Here is a 15,450-nt window from a genome sequence, read left to right on the forward strand (position 1 = left end):
AAAGTTGATTTAATAATTTATTTCATAAGACTGATAATTAGAGACATCTGAAAATTTTTATAAATTTTATAATCAAATCAATTTATTACAGAAGAAATATTTTTTCAAATTCGTTCTTTTAAATGTTTTAAAAAATGATGCTGAAATTTAATAGATGTCTAACAATTTTTTAGACTGTTAAGGTATAAGGGGTAGTACTATTGTTACCACAAGAGTCAAATCCCAAAGCCTAACCTTATTTGATTAACGTAGTAGATTTCCCTATACTAAATCACGTTGAAGAAAGAGAAAAGAGAGACAAAGATAAATTTTGAATGTTTTTTATTAATAAATATTCTCATATGCTCGGAAACCATACTGATTGTTATAAAATATGTTCTCGATGTTATATTCTCTCGTTGTCTTAATTTTTATTAGAATCTGAACGTCCAGTTTTGTGAAATAAAATAAAGTCTGTGATTTTCCATAAGGATCAATGGTAAAAGCAAAAATATGTAAATATTAATATCTTTTTTTCAGGACTCACCAGGCTTCCAAAAATTTTACTGCTTAGTTATGATATTATAAAGTACCAATTTGCCAAATTTCATTAAATTCTGACCGTCAATTCTAAAACCGGTAGTACTACCTTAAAATAATTTTATTATGAAGAAAAAAATTTTACATGTAGAACTTTTTAAAAATTACAAATGCGAATTCTAAAAAATATTTTTTATAATAATTTAATTGTTCTAAAAATTCTAATAATTGTCAAAATTCCAAAATACGATTAATTTCCAGTTCATTTAAGTTGTAAATATCAGTCATAAACAGGTGGTTGCTGTGGACGTACTATGAGCTTCTAATAATTTGTAATTCGCAATAACTTGCAACAACTTTCTAATCGAAAGATTTCGCTGCAAAATTGACAATATGCTGCCATTTATCGGAATTATTCATAATTTTTTACGATAATTTTCTCGTTAATTCATTTTCGGTTCAAATATGTTTTATAAAGAAGAAACGCGAGACTTGAAAATTTTATGAAAGAAAAAATATTTTTTTTTCTTTTTCATGACTCATGATGCAAAGCATCAGAGTGCTTTAATATGATCAAAAACTTTATTATTATAGCCTTGTTGATTCATGGAATCAAGATATTTTGCATTCTATTCTCAAAATTATTTAATCAAGATTAAATAATATTGATAATTTAATTAATTAGATTAAGATTAAATAATTTTTGATAATTTAAATAATTAAAATTAATTAATTCCATACTTTGTAAAAATTTATTTAGTGCAATAGAAACTAAAAAAAACATCAAAATCAGTCAAATAATTTTCCTGTCCTTCATGTATGAAACTCCGGAAACACTGTAATATGCGAAAAAATGCATTAATTTAGTTAAATTTTTATTTTTTTAATTCTTTGAAAGAATTTTAGGACACCGAATGTGAATGGCTACATAATTCAGTCTCGTTTATTTACAATTAATAAAAAAAAAAAAAAAAAAAAACCAGAAGGCTGTATATCTATAAATATTGTGTACATATATTGTGCGCATTTTCGTGCTATTTTAGCTGTTTTTTATATTTTTTTTTTTTTTACATTCTTCATTTTATTAATAATTCATAATTAAATAAGCATTATGGATTTTCCAAACTTATTTTTTTACAATTAAAGAATTGTGCTCGAGTTAAAAACACATCAACTATTTTTAGTAAAAAAAAAATTTAATGGTAAGAAATAAGAAATTTAAGAGAAAGGCAAAAAAAATTATAAAAAATATACTGATTATAATTATTAATTTTAATAAATTTACGCAGACACACAATTTCCAAAAATCAGAGTGACATCACTAACTTTTCGATTTTTTGAAAATCTGTCATTTTTATGGCAGGAAGTTGAAAATAAAATATTACTGAGAATATAATGTTTTTATTGCCTCGAGTTTAGGAGATACTTAAAGTAGTAAAACTGTAAAATGGAAAATTTTAGAAAATTTTAACCATTATGAAGGTAACAGTGACAATAAACTTAATCCTGAGAGGTTGAAAATGCATGCGGGCATATTGTTGACAACTTTGCAGCTCGTCAAAATCCCTGTCTTAGTATATTTATTGCAGGCTTAGGTAAAATTTTGCATTGTTGAAGAATGTAGATAATAGATGTTTTCGAATAGACGAGGCCTAAGAATTATCAGTATAGAGGCGGCTAACATAATATTTGACCCATCGAAAAAATACCCACGCTAAGTACACGTGAAAAAAAAAAACCCACAAGCAAAAATATTCGTAAGTTTAAAAATATTTCTATATTCTATAGATTATAATTTTGTCAAAAATTATTTGTACAAATAAACAGTTATTGTAATTAATTATTTTATATTTTATGATTACGATGCATTGAGTTTGGGTCAATTATTACGAAGCTCTATGAGACTAGCTTCAATATTGAGTTTTCTTCGAATTTTTAAAACTTAAACCAAATTAAAAAGTTATATTTTATTATGGACAGATACACAGAAAAAAAATTTACTTGAATCAAGTAAATAATTTAAAATAATTTCCTCTCCCTTAATTTTTAAAAGTTTACTGGATTTTTTTTTAGTTTGTAAAATCGATAAAGTCTTGGATTTTACGGAGATGGAAAGTCATGAGTCATGGAGATTATGTTTTGTAGTTATTATTTGAAGATTATTTTTTTCAAGAGAATTTATGTACAGAAAAACAAATTCACGTCTTGAAACCTAAATTATTTTATTAAGTAAGACATTAATATATAATAAATATCAATAATAATATATATTAATAATTAATATTAAAAATAATAAATAAGATAAATCTTGTCACACTTGTTATAAAGCGTGAATGTTTATATTTTTCTGCATCTCAAAGTGTCTATTTAATTTTATACTATTTATATATTATTCTTGTTATTTATGAATTATATTATTAAAAAATTTATTAATATAATCTCTTAATTCAATTATTTAACATTTTTTTTTTTCTTTAATTTATGTTTGTATATATTAAAATTCTTGTAAATTACTTGTATGTATATTGTAAAAATTGCCATCTGGTATTAACTTTGGCATAAATAAAGTATTCTATCTATCTATTACTTAATTATTAGTATTTTTTCTTTAATTAATTACACAATTTATTTTTTTTTTTAAATTAATAAGCGTTATGAAGCGTGGACTTTTGAATTTTCCAAAATTTTTAAAATTTTAATTTTTTAAATTGAATCATAATTTAAAAATAATATTTATCATGAATTAAAAAATTTTATATCTTCTTTAAAAATAACTTAAATAAACAATAAGTTAAATTATTTTTTAGTAATTATTGGGAAGAAAATTCAACGATGTTTCAACCAATTTAATATTATGCTCAAAATTTTTTTTAACAATTAACTATTTTTTTAAGTTTATTAAAAATAGAATAATTTGAAAAAAAATCTTGATTTAAAAAATGATAAAAAATTTACATTTTTAAAAATTTCTTTTACTCATGAAATACAAAAAAATGAACTAGAATTATAGAAGCTTGTATGAACAAATTGTATTTACGATTTTTGATTTATCCAAAATTTTTGTCAACATAAAAAACTTGTGAAACTAATTGAAAAATATATTTTTAAGTATATTAGTGAATTTTATATTATAAATAAAATAAGTTGAAGAAAAAAAATATTCGAAAATTCATTAGAATGTTTTTAAAAGCAATTTGAAGAAAGTTAGGAAAAATAATATTCATAATCCATAGTCAAGGAGAGATTAACAAACATTTTACCTAATTACGGGGTAATATTCCGATGCGAAGAAAGATTTTCAAAGATTTTTTTTTTCTGCCTATTGTAATATGTTCGCTAATGTTTTTTTGAGAGATAAATTTCAAAGTTAGACTAATGGTTATGACAAAAATCATTAAAAAATAATTACAGTACGTAGATGCGCGTCTCAAGATACAAAATAATTAGTCATAGATTTTTGGTCTCTTTCTAGAAAATACATTACTTTTCATTCTCTATCGACTAACCTTTTACAAGGTCAGTAGGGATGGAAAGAGATGTCCTACGTAGCAAGTAAAAGTTTGCTGACTATAGCTATTGCTGACATTGAGCGAAGCTACTCTCATTCATGAATTTCAGGCGCAAGCGCTCATTTATTTGCATCTATTTCTATCTACGCCTGCCATTCTGATAGTAAATTATATAGGGTGGCGTCTTTTACGATTTTGTTATTAAAAAAATGCTATCCTTGTTTATTTCTTGAGATCATATTTTTTCATATCAATTTTCCGTTCAAGATAAAAAATTTTCAATTAAATAACAATTAAATTGTTTCAATATTTTTAAAAATAAAATTTTTATTTTTTAAACAATTTTTTTAATGTATTATTTAATTAATCAATGTGGAAGTTCATTTTTAACATAATCAGCTACTTTAAGTAAAATGAAATAAATAAAATAAGCGGTAGTACGCTTGGGTTTAAACTCCGAAATGTCGGTATGTTGTAAAAGGAAAAAAATATCGTTAGGGGGTAGAATTTCGTAGGTGGGAGGAACGTCAGTACGAGTTTTGAAGGGCGCGCGTTTGTCGTCACAGTAAGGGCTTTGGGTAGGTGAAAACCCGGGCTTCTGATTGGTCAAACAAAAAGGAGTGTGACAGTTGACCGAAAAGAGGGGTAGTAAAGACATAAAAACACCGAGTCAGAGCACGATCACACGAGTTCAAGCCTCAAACTCAGCCAGGGTAGATTGTAAGGTGAATCGTGTTTATTGTGCGTTGGACTCCTCAAGTTTAGCGTACCTCAATTTTCTCAGCATTTTTTCTGCAATAGTTTTTTTCAGTTTTTAAACAGTAGTATTTTCATTTTTTTAAACAGTAGTATTTTCATTTTTTTAAACAGTAGTATTTTCATTTTTTTAAACAGTAGTATTTTCATTTTTTAAACAGTAGTATTTTCATTTTTTAAACAATTGAGTCTTCCATCTGACTAAAGCAATAGTGCTACATCGATAAATTCATTTCGTTCATTTATTTTGAACATCAGAGCTTTTATCTGCCGGGGAGAGACTGTTCATCATAAGATCGCAGCTCATCAAGCAGAAAATGTAAGTAATTTTTTTCTTTTTTTAATTTAAATATTTATTTGAAAAATTTGATCGAATTTAAATATATCTATGTAAAGAAAAAAAAAAATTGAAATTGAGTTGATTAAGTTGAAAATTTTTTTACGCTTGTTTCTTCATTAACCATTGCATGTGAATTTTCCTCAAATGTACATTTTAAAGCAGAAAATTCAAGTTATTTATTTTTTTTTTTTTTTTTTCACTTATATATTTATTTAAAAAGTTTGATCGAATTTAAATATATCTATGTAAAGAAAAAAAAAATCGAAATTGAGTTAATCAAGTTGAAAATTTTTTTACGCTTGTTTCTTCATTAATCATTTCATGTAAATTTTCCTCAAATGTACATTTTAAAGCAGAAAATTCAAGTTATTTTTTTTTTCATTTAAATATTTATTTGAAAAATTTGATCAAATTTAAATATATCTATGTAAAGAAAAAAAAAATCGAAATTAAGTTAATCAAGTTGAAAATTTTTTTACGCTTGTTTCTTCATTAACCATTGCATGTAAATTTTCCTCAAATGTACATTTTAACTTTCTTATTGTATAGTAATGTTACACTGTAACTACTAGCCCAACCGGTCTTAGAGCGTGGTAGAGAATTCTTAGAAATATGATGCAGGCTTATGGCTTTTCAAAAGTATTTACTGTTCCCAAATCTTTAGTTTATCTATACTTCTTTAAAATATATTGTTGCATTCTGACCTGAGGCAACAAATTTCTTCTTGAGGCTACAAAATAGAATATATTATTTTTCTTTTACTGTTTTATGAATTATTATTCTAGAAGATTTATTATACATCGGCTCCATTTCTCAATTTTTAACAGTGTTTTTAGAAATGCTTTGCATATCATTAGTAACAAGTAAAAGAAATTTTTTGGTTCAAAAATTTTTTTTTAATTTTTAGAGCAAAAAAAAAAAATCAGCATTTATTTATTTATTTATTTTACAATTAAAAAAATTATAGCGAAGATGGAAATTAGCATTTGGTCCTCTATAAGAATTTTTAATTAAAAAAATAACGTCAGTAAAAAATACTTCTTTAATTATTATTAATTAATTTTTGAAAACTACTTTTTTAACTATAAAAAAATAATTATACTTCTGTAATTATTTTTTGGTAATTCTTCAAAAAGTTCTTTATTTTTAGTCATGAAATTAACATGATAAAAATTATTTTTTTAGATAAACAGATTTTTTCCTTAAATAAAACTAAAACCGTTATAAATTTATTACGATAAGTTTAATTAACAATTTTCTGTTATTATTTAATTATGTTGAGCGATAATAGTTTCATACATTGCTTAAATAATAAATTAATATTTTATTTATCTTAAATGCTGCGAAAAGTTGAAAACTCATAAAAAAAGAAAAAGAAAATTTTCCAATTTGTTATGGCCAAAAATGACGCGGTCCCGACATCTGAACAATGACCACTTTTCCTTTTGTAACGAAAACAAGCATCAAGCGCGGCAACGCTTGTATTTTCTGAGCGTCCCAAAACCCAAGCCAAGCCATCTTATACAATGCAACATAAAAAAAAATTTCATCAGAAGAAATAAATACATTTTCTTCAATATAATTGCTTTACAATACAACTTTAGAGTAATAACAATTGGAAGTCAATTAAAATTAATAAAGAACTCTCAAGTTATTGGAAATTTATAATTATTGACCGATTTGGCACATTTTCAAACTTTACCGAGATTTTCGTTCATAGAACGAATATATTAAATTTCTAAGTTTCAAATTTTCGAATTTTTATGATTTTTTGAAAATTATGTTCAATTGAAAAATTGACTCTAGAATGTTTTTTTCTTTTTAAATTATTACATTTCTTATGAACTATAAGAAAAAGAAATTAGTGATTGCTCAAAATAATTTTATTAGAGTTGGTTTTATTCCTAGAAATAGGATTCGTTATTGTTTATAATTAAGTCGCACGCTATTCACATTTCTAGTGTCATTAAATATGAATATTTAAAGCCAAAACGACATTACTCTAGATTAATAATCTTTTTTATTTTTTTACTTCAGAATGCTAGGAGGGTTGAAATCGTGGGTATGGTCACGTGCCAATTTTTTTGAGTCTCTCCCCACTTTATCAGCTGCTAATTTTTAAAATTTTCAAATTTTTTTGTTTTTTTCTGTATTCTTATAATGTTAATTAATAACTCATAAAAAATGCATGGTAAAAATATTGATCGCCTTTTTTTTACGGCACTTCAAAAAATAACCTGAAATTCATACTTCTAGACCCCCTTAACGAGATGAGCGCTATATTTTTTTTAAAGCGATACTATAGACTGATAGAAAAATTAACGTGATGTAAAAGACAAAAATCTTGAGCCCAGAAAATTATTTTAAATAATTTCTTTGACTTGATTCAAGCAGCAAAGTTTTTGATCTATGTAAAATTTATTTAAACCAAGAATAATTGTTTTGGTTCAAAAACTTTACTACTTGATTTAAATTCTCAAATTGATCAGAATAATCTTAGTTCAGGATTTTTTTTTTTTTTTTTGTAATCAAATTTATTTTTTAATTAGTAAAGCTTTCAATGTGATTCATTCAATATAAATATAAAAAATTACGATATTTTAAATTTGGAATAATCTATTGATAATTGAATATTCTTATGTTGTAGAAAATTGGGTTTTGACGTTTTTAGTAGAAACTCTTTTTTTGATTGGCTACAAAAACCGTGATCATGAGCCAACGAAATAACTCCAGATTCTTGGGGAACTTGTTTGGAAGGTCTCCACCGACAGATGATCTTGATTTCCAATTTCCGTCGGGGTCTAGAAGTCCTCAAGTTTCTCAATCGGTATGGGATAACTTATAGCATTATATTAACTTGATTTAAATTAATTAAATAAAATATCATAAAGTTTGTTAAATCTTGATATTTAATTTCACAGAGTGCGAGCAATTCATCACCCAACAGTTGTTTATTAAGTGATTCGTCGTCGAGTTTGAGTTCAGCACAAACAGAATCGACCAACAAAAATCCATCGTTTCATAATAATGGAATTTCTCGACGGAATCAATATTTGAATTCATTGGTAGATGGTGTGATTGAAGGGCTCGATCGTGTCAATCTTGGTGACGATGTAACATCATCTGAATTTGAATTCAGTAATACTTTTTCAACATCGCAACACCAAGTAACTTGAACTTTTATAGTCAATATTTTTCGGTAATTGTAACGATAATCGCAATTTAACACTTTTTTTTGTTTGTATTTTTAGAATTCATATGAAACAGAGAATGCGTGTTCATTACCGACGACTCCTTCGCCAAGTTTGTCTTCCAATCCATCAGAGTTTGTTCAACCCTTGCCTCCAACTACATCTCCACTTGTATTTTGTAGAGTACATTCAAATAATCTCATGAATTATTGTTATACGTGCTCAAAAATTATGTGTGACTTATGTAATATGAGAAGGCATAAGTATCACTTGACAATGGAATTAGACAAAGCATGTGAACTTGCTAAATCTCAAGCCGATCGATCTTTAAAGTTGATCAAAGAACATATTACAGTGATGGAAACAAACGAACAAGCGCTTTCGGTAAGAAATTTTTTTTAATGAAGAAAAAAAATTTTTTTCTTTTCATGATTTCATTGTTTTACGCTGTAATATTAATCTTGAATTTTTAACATTATTTTTAGAATTTCTACAAGGATATTAATTACGCAGTAGACAGAGTTAAAATAAGATATTTTTCAAATCTTGGATATGTATTTTATGACTCGCCGGAACACCGTAGAGAAGTTTACTCGAAAGTTGAACAAATTACAACTGAACAGCAAAAAAATATAATAAATCAATACCGTGCATTGAATAATATTATCTATCAGTTACAGGAGATGGCTGAAAGAATAAATAATGCTGAGAATTCTCTGAATCTCAATGGAAATCCAGCAAGTCTTATGAATGCCACTCAAAGAGTTTCTGATGAGGTAAAATCATTTTGGAAATACTATTTCTCTTCAGGTCAACATATATATATATATATATATATATATATATATATATATATATATATATATATATATATATATATATATATATATATATATATATATATATATATATATATATATATATATATATATATATATATATATATATATATTCGTAACCCTTTTCAATATGGCTGAAAAATATTTTTATCTTTTTCTACTCTATTAAAAACATTTCTCAGACAATTTTCAAAATTTTTTAATCAACTAAAAAAATGTTACGTCTAAAAAAAAACAGCTTTTTTATTTTTCAATATCCATAATCTTTTTAACAATCGAATTATCAAAATATTTTTTCTTATTTTCGTTATTTATAATACTTTATAATAAATATAGTTATAATACTTTTTTTTAAAAAAAAATCGATAAAAATTTTTGAATTTTATTTTTAACTAGAGTTTTATTTATAGCGATTGATTTACAACTAACTTGTATTTTTTTTAATCTCTAACAGATATCAAAAATTAATATCCAAGGTTTAATCTATCCACTACTAGAAGATCATTGGGCATCATATACTGGAATGGTCAATGACGTTCTTGAATCAATTCAGCACTGTGGTCCAATTATAACGGGTCCTCTGGAATTGATGGATGAAGCAAGGGTTCTGAGAGGTCGTGATGAATTTTTTGCAATTCAGCCCGATCAACTGCAATATAGACAGTACTACCAGGAGCAACGGCAACTGGAACTGCAACGAGAACAGCAACGACAACGCTACTATGAGCTGCACCTACAACAACGAAACTGCTACGGGGGGCAGCAGCAGCAGCAGCAGCAGCAGCAGCAGCAGCAGCAGCAGCAGCAGCAGCAGCAGCAGCAGCAGCGGCAGCAGCAGCTACAACTACAATCCTACTACGGGCAGCAGCAGCAGCAGCAACAACTACAACCCTACTACGGGCAGCAGCAGCAGCAGCTACAACTACAATCCTACTACGGGCAGCAGCAGCAGCAGCTACAACTACAACCCTACTACGGGCAGCAGCAACAACTAATACTACCGCAAAGATACCATAATCATGGACTTCTGTTGCGACAACGAATTCCTTATCAATTTAGGTTGCAATATTATGAAGGGTCTCTGGAACCTATAGGAATTGCTGCGGCTAGGAGGCGTCCTTTGGCAGTTGTAAGATCTATGAGACGTGTACAACTGCATGTGCCAGTCTTAACTATTGGTGATAACAATTCAGAGCATTTCTGTCGTCCTTGGGGCGTTGCTTGTGATAAAGAAGGAAATATTCTTGTTGCTGACAGATCAAATAATTTAATTAAAATTTACGATAAAAATGGCTTCTTTATAAGGTCTTTTGGAAGCCATGGAAGTGGTCCAGGGCAATTTGACAGGCCTGCAGGTATTGTTGTTGATAGATACAACCGTGTCATTATAGCAGATAAGGACAATCATCGTATTCAAGTAAGTAACAAATTTAATTACATTAAAGTTAGCTGTCACTTGACAATTTTTTAATTTTTAATTTTAATTTTTTCCAAAAAATTATTTTTAAAAAATTGCATTTGTAGTTTTTTTAAATTTCTAAATGTCAATTTTTTTATAAATTTTTTTTGGAAAAAATTTATTTGTTAAAAAAAATTCTTAAAATTATCAACTATCTGCTAAGTTAATTTTCATAAAAATTTATTATTGATGAATAAATTGCACATTAAAAACGGATTACAAGTTGTGCAATTTTGGATTTTCTAAACGTTTTTACCTTCTCTAATGGATGTAATTTTAATAGTTTTTAATTTTTCTTTTTTTTAGATTGTATCAAAATATGGTGACTATATATTGGAATTCGGTGGAAGAGGAACGGAAAATGGCCAATTTCAATATCCATGGGATGTAGCAGTTAATGAGCGTTGTGAAATAGTTGTAACCGATACACGGAACCAACGTATTCAATTATTTAATGCAAAAGGCGAGTTTATGGGTAAATTCGGTTTTCAAAACAATCGGCCCATGTGGAAGCTACTGGAGTTACCAAGAAGCGTTTGCTTTACTCCTAATGGCGAAATTCTTGTATCCGATTTTAATAATCACCACATACTTGTTATTGATGATCAACTCCGCGAAGCTAAAGTTCTTGGTCCCGAAAAAAGAAGGCATCCATTTTTAAGAATCCAAGGTATGAAAGTTGATAATGGTGGAAACGTAATTGTTTCTGATTCGCGTAATAATAGAATTCAGGTGTTAGATCCAAGAGGTAGACTTAGATTCCTTTTTGGAAAGCTGGGAAAAGGTCTAGGTCAGATGGATCGCCCTTGTGGTATTGCGATATCTCCTGAAGGCAAAATTATAATTGCTGATTCACGTAACAACCGAGTCTTAGTATTCTAAAAGGCAATAAAATAAATTTTAAGTCTCAAAGAGGAAGTAAAAAAAAAAAGCTCAAAAAGTAGAAGTAGAAAAATAATTGAAAAACACTTTTCTTATTGATTTTACTTCATTAGCTAATTTTTGATTAAGAAAAAAAAATTGACTTTAATAATAACACTGAGCATATTTTGTGATTAATCAAGCACATAAGCGTGAAACGCAAAAAAAATGCTCATTATTTTTAAATATTTTTGACAATATATTACCCCGAGGGAAGTAAAGTAAGAAATGTCTCAGATCACATGTAATCTGAGGCTTTCTTATTTACTTCCCGAGGAGTGTATACTATTTTCATTTTGAATTTTTTTCTTTTTGTTACATAACATATGTAACCATTAACGTGTGCTTGATTAAATTTTATATTAACATTCCAAAAAATTTAAATTAAGCGATAAGCAATTTTTTTAAAAAAGAATTTTTATGGGAATAAAAATATAAGTACGAGCTCAAAGTAAATCATGGCTAAGAAACAATAAAAAGATGGAAGATTTAAGTAAATCAAACAAATAATTTGGGAACAAAAAAAAAAATATTTGACATAACCGAAAGTATCGAGAAATTTTTGTGTTTCAGTTATTTCCACTGTGAAATAAATTTGATGTATGACTATTCATCAGTGCGCGTAAATTGAATTAGTTTTTTTTTTTTTAATTAATCGATTGCTCGTATTTATAAAGTAAGACTGATTCAAGACTGAATTGAAATGATGATAACGTCATATTTTAGTTGCAATTATTGCATACTAGCAATGACTGAAAAATGCAAAAGCATAATTTTTAATTATTATTTTTAATTAGCGTTTTTTTCTTTTAGGTTTAATTTTCATTTTTATTAATAACCGATTAATATTATTAATAATCGACCTTTAAATTTTAAGTGATTTTCTTAAATTTCAAAATAACTGATTCGATAAAACCCAAAAAAAGTAAAAAAAAAAAAAAAAATTTAAGACATATCAATGTACCCGGTAATGTCGCAATTATTATTTTTAAGTTGGTATAGGGTAATTAAAAAATAGTATAGGGTAATTAAAAAAAAAATAATGATTTTCAATTGATTTACTTTTTCGAGACTAATTCTTCCGTGTTTGTTTTTTTAAAGATTATTTATCGGTATTTTCATTTTTTACAATTATCAACAAGTCCAATAACAATAGAAAAAGTTTTCTAGAACTAGAAATAAAACAATAGTATATTACAGCCCGTGGAAAGTAAAAAAGAAAACCTCAGATCACATGTTTGTCGACCTCGGCTTCGCTTCGGCCAACAATTACATGTGATCTGAGACATTTCTTACTTTACTTTCCAAGGGGTGTATACTATTTTTCTCCTCGACGGAGGCAGAAAGCGGCATTTTCGTTTAGCGCAGCGAGAAGAAAATTGAGGCTTTCCGCCCGGAGGGGAGAAAAGGTTTTTAAATAAAATAGTGATAGCATTTGTGAGTATATTAGATTACAAATTTTTATAAAAATTAAAATGGTTCAACTGGTTATAAATTAAAATAAAATAGTGATAGCATTTGTGAGTATATTAGATTACAAATTTTTATAAAAATTAAAATGGTTCAACTGGTTATAAATTAAAATAAAATAGTGATAACATTTATAAATTCATTAGATTACAAATTTTTCTAAAAAATAAAATGGTTCAACTGGTTATAAAGTGCAATCAAATAAGTGTTTATCGTAAAAATAGTATACAGCCCTTAGGAAGTAAAAAAGAAAACCTCAGATCACATGTAATTGTTGACCTTGGCTTCGCCTCGGCCAACAATTACATGTGTTCTGAGGTTTTTCTTATTTTCCTTCCCAAGGGGTGTAATATACTATTTTTATTGATATGACTTATTATTTGACAGATTAATTCAATAATTTAATTTTTAAGCAAGATTAAGAAACAGTGATGTTTTAGAGTTTCTTATACAGTATAACAATTTCGTAAGAAGTAAAAAAATACAGTCCGACGATTTAAATATGACTACAAATAGTCAATTTTTAATGTGAATAAACATTAAATTGATAATCTAACCAGTAATAGTAATGCAATAGTATTTTTTAAGTCTCAAGATATCAATTTTGACTATATGTAATAAGATTATGAGGACAAATTTTATATTAATATTGTGAATTTTTATAAGCCAGTCTTTAAAAATTGAAATTTTTCAGTAATTGATTTTTTTTACTTTACATAATAGTTTATTTAAGTTTTTTTTTAATTTTTTCGTAGATAATTAAAGCTTAAAATAATGCAATAAGAAACATATCTGTTAGATATAGATTTAAGAACTTAATATTTTTCTTGATGAGTTACTTTTTTTGAACATTTTTTTTTTGTTGAATTTTTTTGAACATTAATTCTGTTTGTTTAAGATTTCAAATTTACTGCAATGTTTCATTTTATTCGCGACGTTAAATAATATTTTATGATTTTTTTTTTCAAAATGTATACTTGAATATATAATATTCAGATAATGTTGACAGTTTACTGTAAAAATAATATTAAAATTTATAAAAAAATACTTTAAAAGAAGTTAATTGTGAAATTTATATAAATTGAGTAGTTTTTAATATAAAAAATTATTATAGCCTGGAATTATGAGTAATAACTCTGAAGGGCAAAATAAGATTTTTAAAAAATGTATATTATACTAGTGTTTTTTTGTTCAATATTAAATGTAGTTGCATGACAGATAATGTCAATTTGTTAGAAAAAAATTGACGATAAAAAGTCAATCATAAATTTATATGATGCGTTAAAAATTGTAAATTGTAATGTTGATTGCTAAGCATATATTGTTGGAATTGAAAAAGAAAATTTTCATTGATCTTCGCGAGAATTTTAAAAATTTTTATCTGATATTAGCTTCTGTAAAAGTATAAATGTATTGAAACTAAATTTTATGTGTCAGCTACGTAAAAACGAATTAATGAAAAGTAACTTTTTAATGAATTATAAAATAATTATCTTATAAACCAAAGTTTAATATCTTTAGATATAAGTTTACAAGCATTGAGCTATATATTTTATACTGTCAAGTTTAATAATTTAGAATTAGTTTTTATGGATGATTATGTGTTGAATATTGATTGTGATGTTAAATTGTTTATGTTAACATAAATTGAGGTAATTACCTCAAAAAAATTGTTTAACTGATTGTGAATGTAGGGATCATCTTGTGCGTTGTAAAAGTATAGAAAAACATCTGTATCGACTTTGTAATCATCATTAGTAATCATTCTTCTTAAATAAAGTAAAAAAAAATTTAATTTACTGTATTTATTTATTTAATTTTTATCCTTCATTTTAGAAATAAGATTTAAAACAACCTACAACATCCCCATAAAATATATTGGACCTATCATTTAATAGTTCATGGCTTTAAATCTTGTTTTCAGCTTTCCAGTAATTAAAATTGAAAATTTAAGAAAGTTTGAAAAAAGTTGAGTTTACATGAAATCTTAAAATTTCGAGTTTGTGAAACACACAAAGCTATTTGTGTCAAAAAATTTAATCTGTTTTAGGATAAATGAAAATTTAACTTGTATGTGTAATAACACTGAAGTTGACAGATATTAAAAATTTTTTTTGAATTTTATAGCAATTAAATTATTAAAAAAAAAGTTTAATTAAAAAGTTTCACATGTGAAAATTAATAAAAATTACAAGTGAAAATTTTTAGAAGCATTTTTTATTGCAATTAATTTGTTAAAAAATTTTTTTAATTTACAGCTGAAGGCTAACTTGAGTATTAGAAAATTTAATGGAAAAAAATAAGAAATTTAAGAGAATAGAAAGAAAAAATTATAATTAATTGCTATTGTTTAAAATAGTCTTATGAAAAATGTATAATTGCTATAAAATTCTAAAAGAATTTTTAATATCTGTCAACTTCAGGGTCATTAAATTATATTACTAAA

At 26.0% G+C, this 15,450-nt stretch overlaps 1 protein-coding gene across 1 annotated transcript; it reads left to right on the top strand.

The window, feature by feature from the left end:
* Positions 1-4,700: 4,700 nt before the first annotated feature.
* LOC141530376 (uncharacterized) lies at positions 4,701-14,799 on the top strand. Its single transcript, XM_074247435.1, has 7 exons — positions 4,701-5,103; positions 7,772-7,951; positions 8,046-8,291; positions 8,376-8,699; positions 8,801-9,091; positions 9,609-10,571; positions 10,920-14,799. Exons 2-7 carry the CDS (start codon positions 7,835-7,837, stop codon positions 11,493-11,495), a joined length of 2,517 nt encoding a protein of 838 aa, XP_074103536.1. The 5' UTR covers positions 4,701-5,103; positions 7,772-7,834; the 3' UTR covers positions 11,496-14,799.
* Positions 14,800-15,450: the final 651 nt, after the last annotated feature.

The sequence above is a fragment of the Cotesia typhae genome, unplaced genomic scaffold, assembly GCF_013202065.1.
Source record: "Cotesia typhae breed Kobodo isofemale line unplaced genomic scaffold, CoteBio_Ctyphae contig_5, whole genome shotgun sequence".
NCBI lineage: Eukaryota > Metazoa > Arthropoda > Insecta > Hymenoptera > Braconidae > Cotesia > Cotesia typhae.

Coding starts and splice junctions, on each gene's coding strand:
- LOC141530376 (XM_074247435.1), top strand. CDS start 7,835: ATGAGCCAACGAAATAACTCCAGATTCTTGGGGAACTTGTTTGGAAGG. Junction 8,700..8,800: donor CAAACGAACAAGCGCTTTCG/GTAAGAAATTTT, acceptor CATTATTTTTAG/AATTTCTACAAGGATATTAA. Junction 10,572..10,919: donor AGGACAATCATCGTATTCAA/GTAAGTAACAAA, acceptor TCTTTTTTTTAG/ATTGTATCAAAATATGGTGA.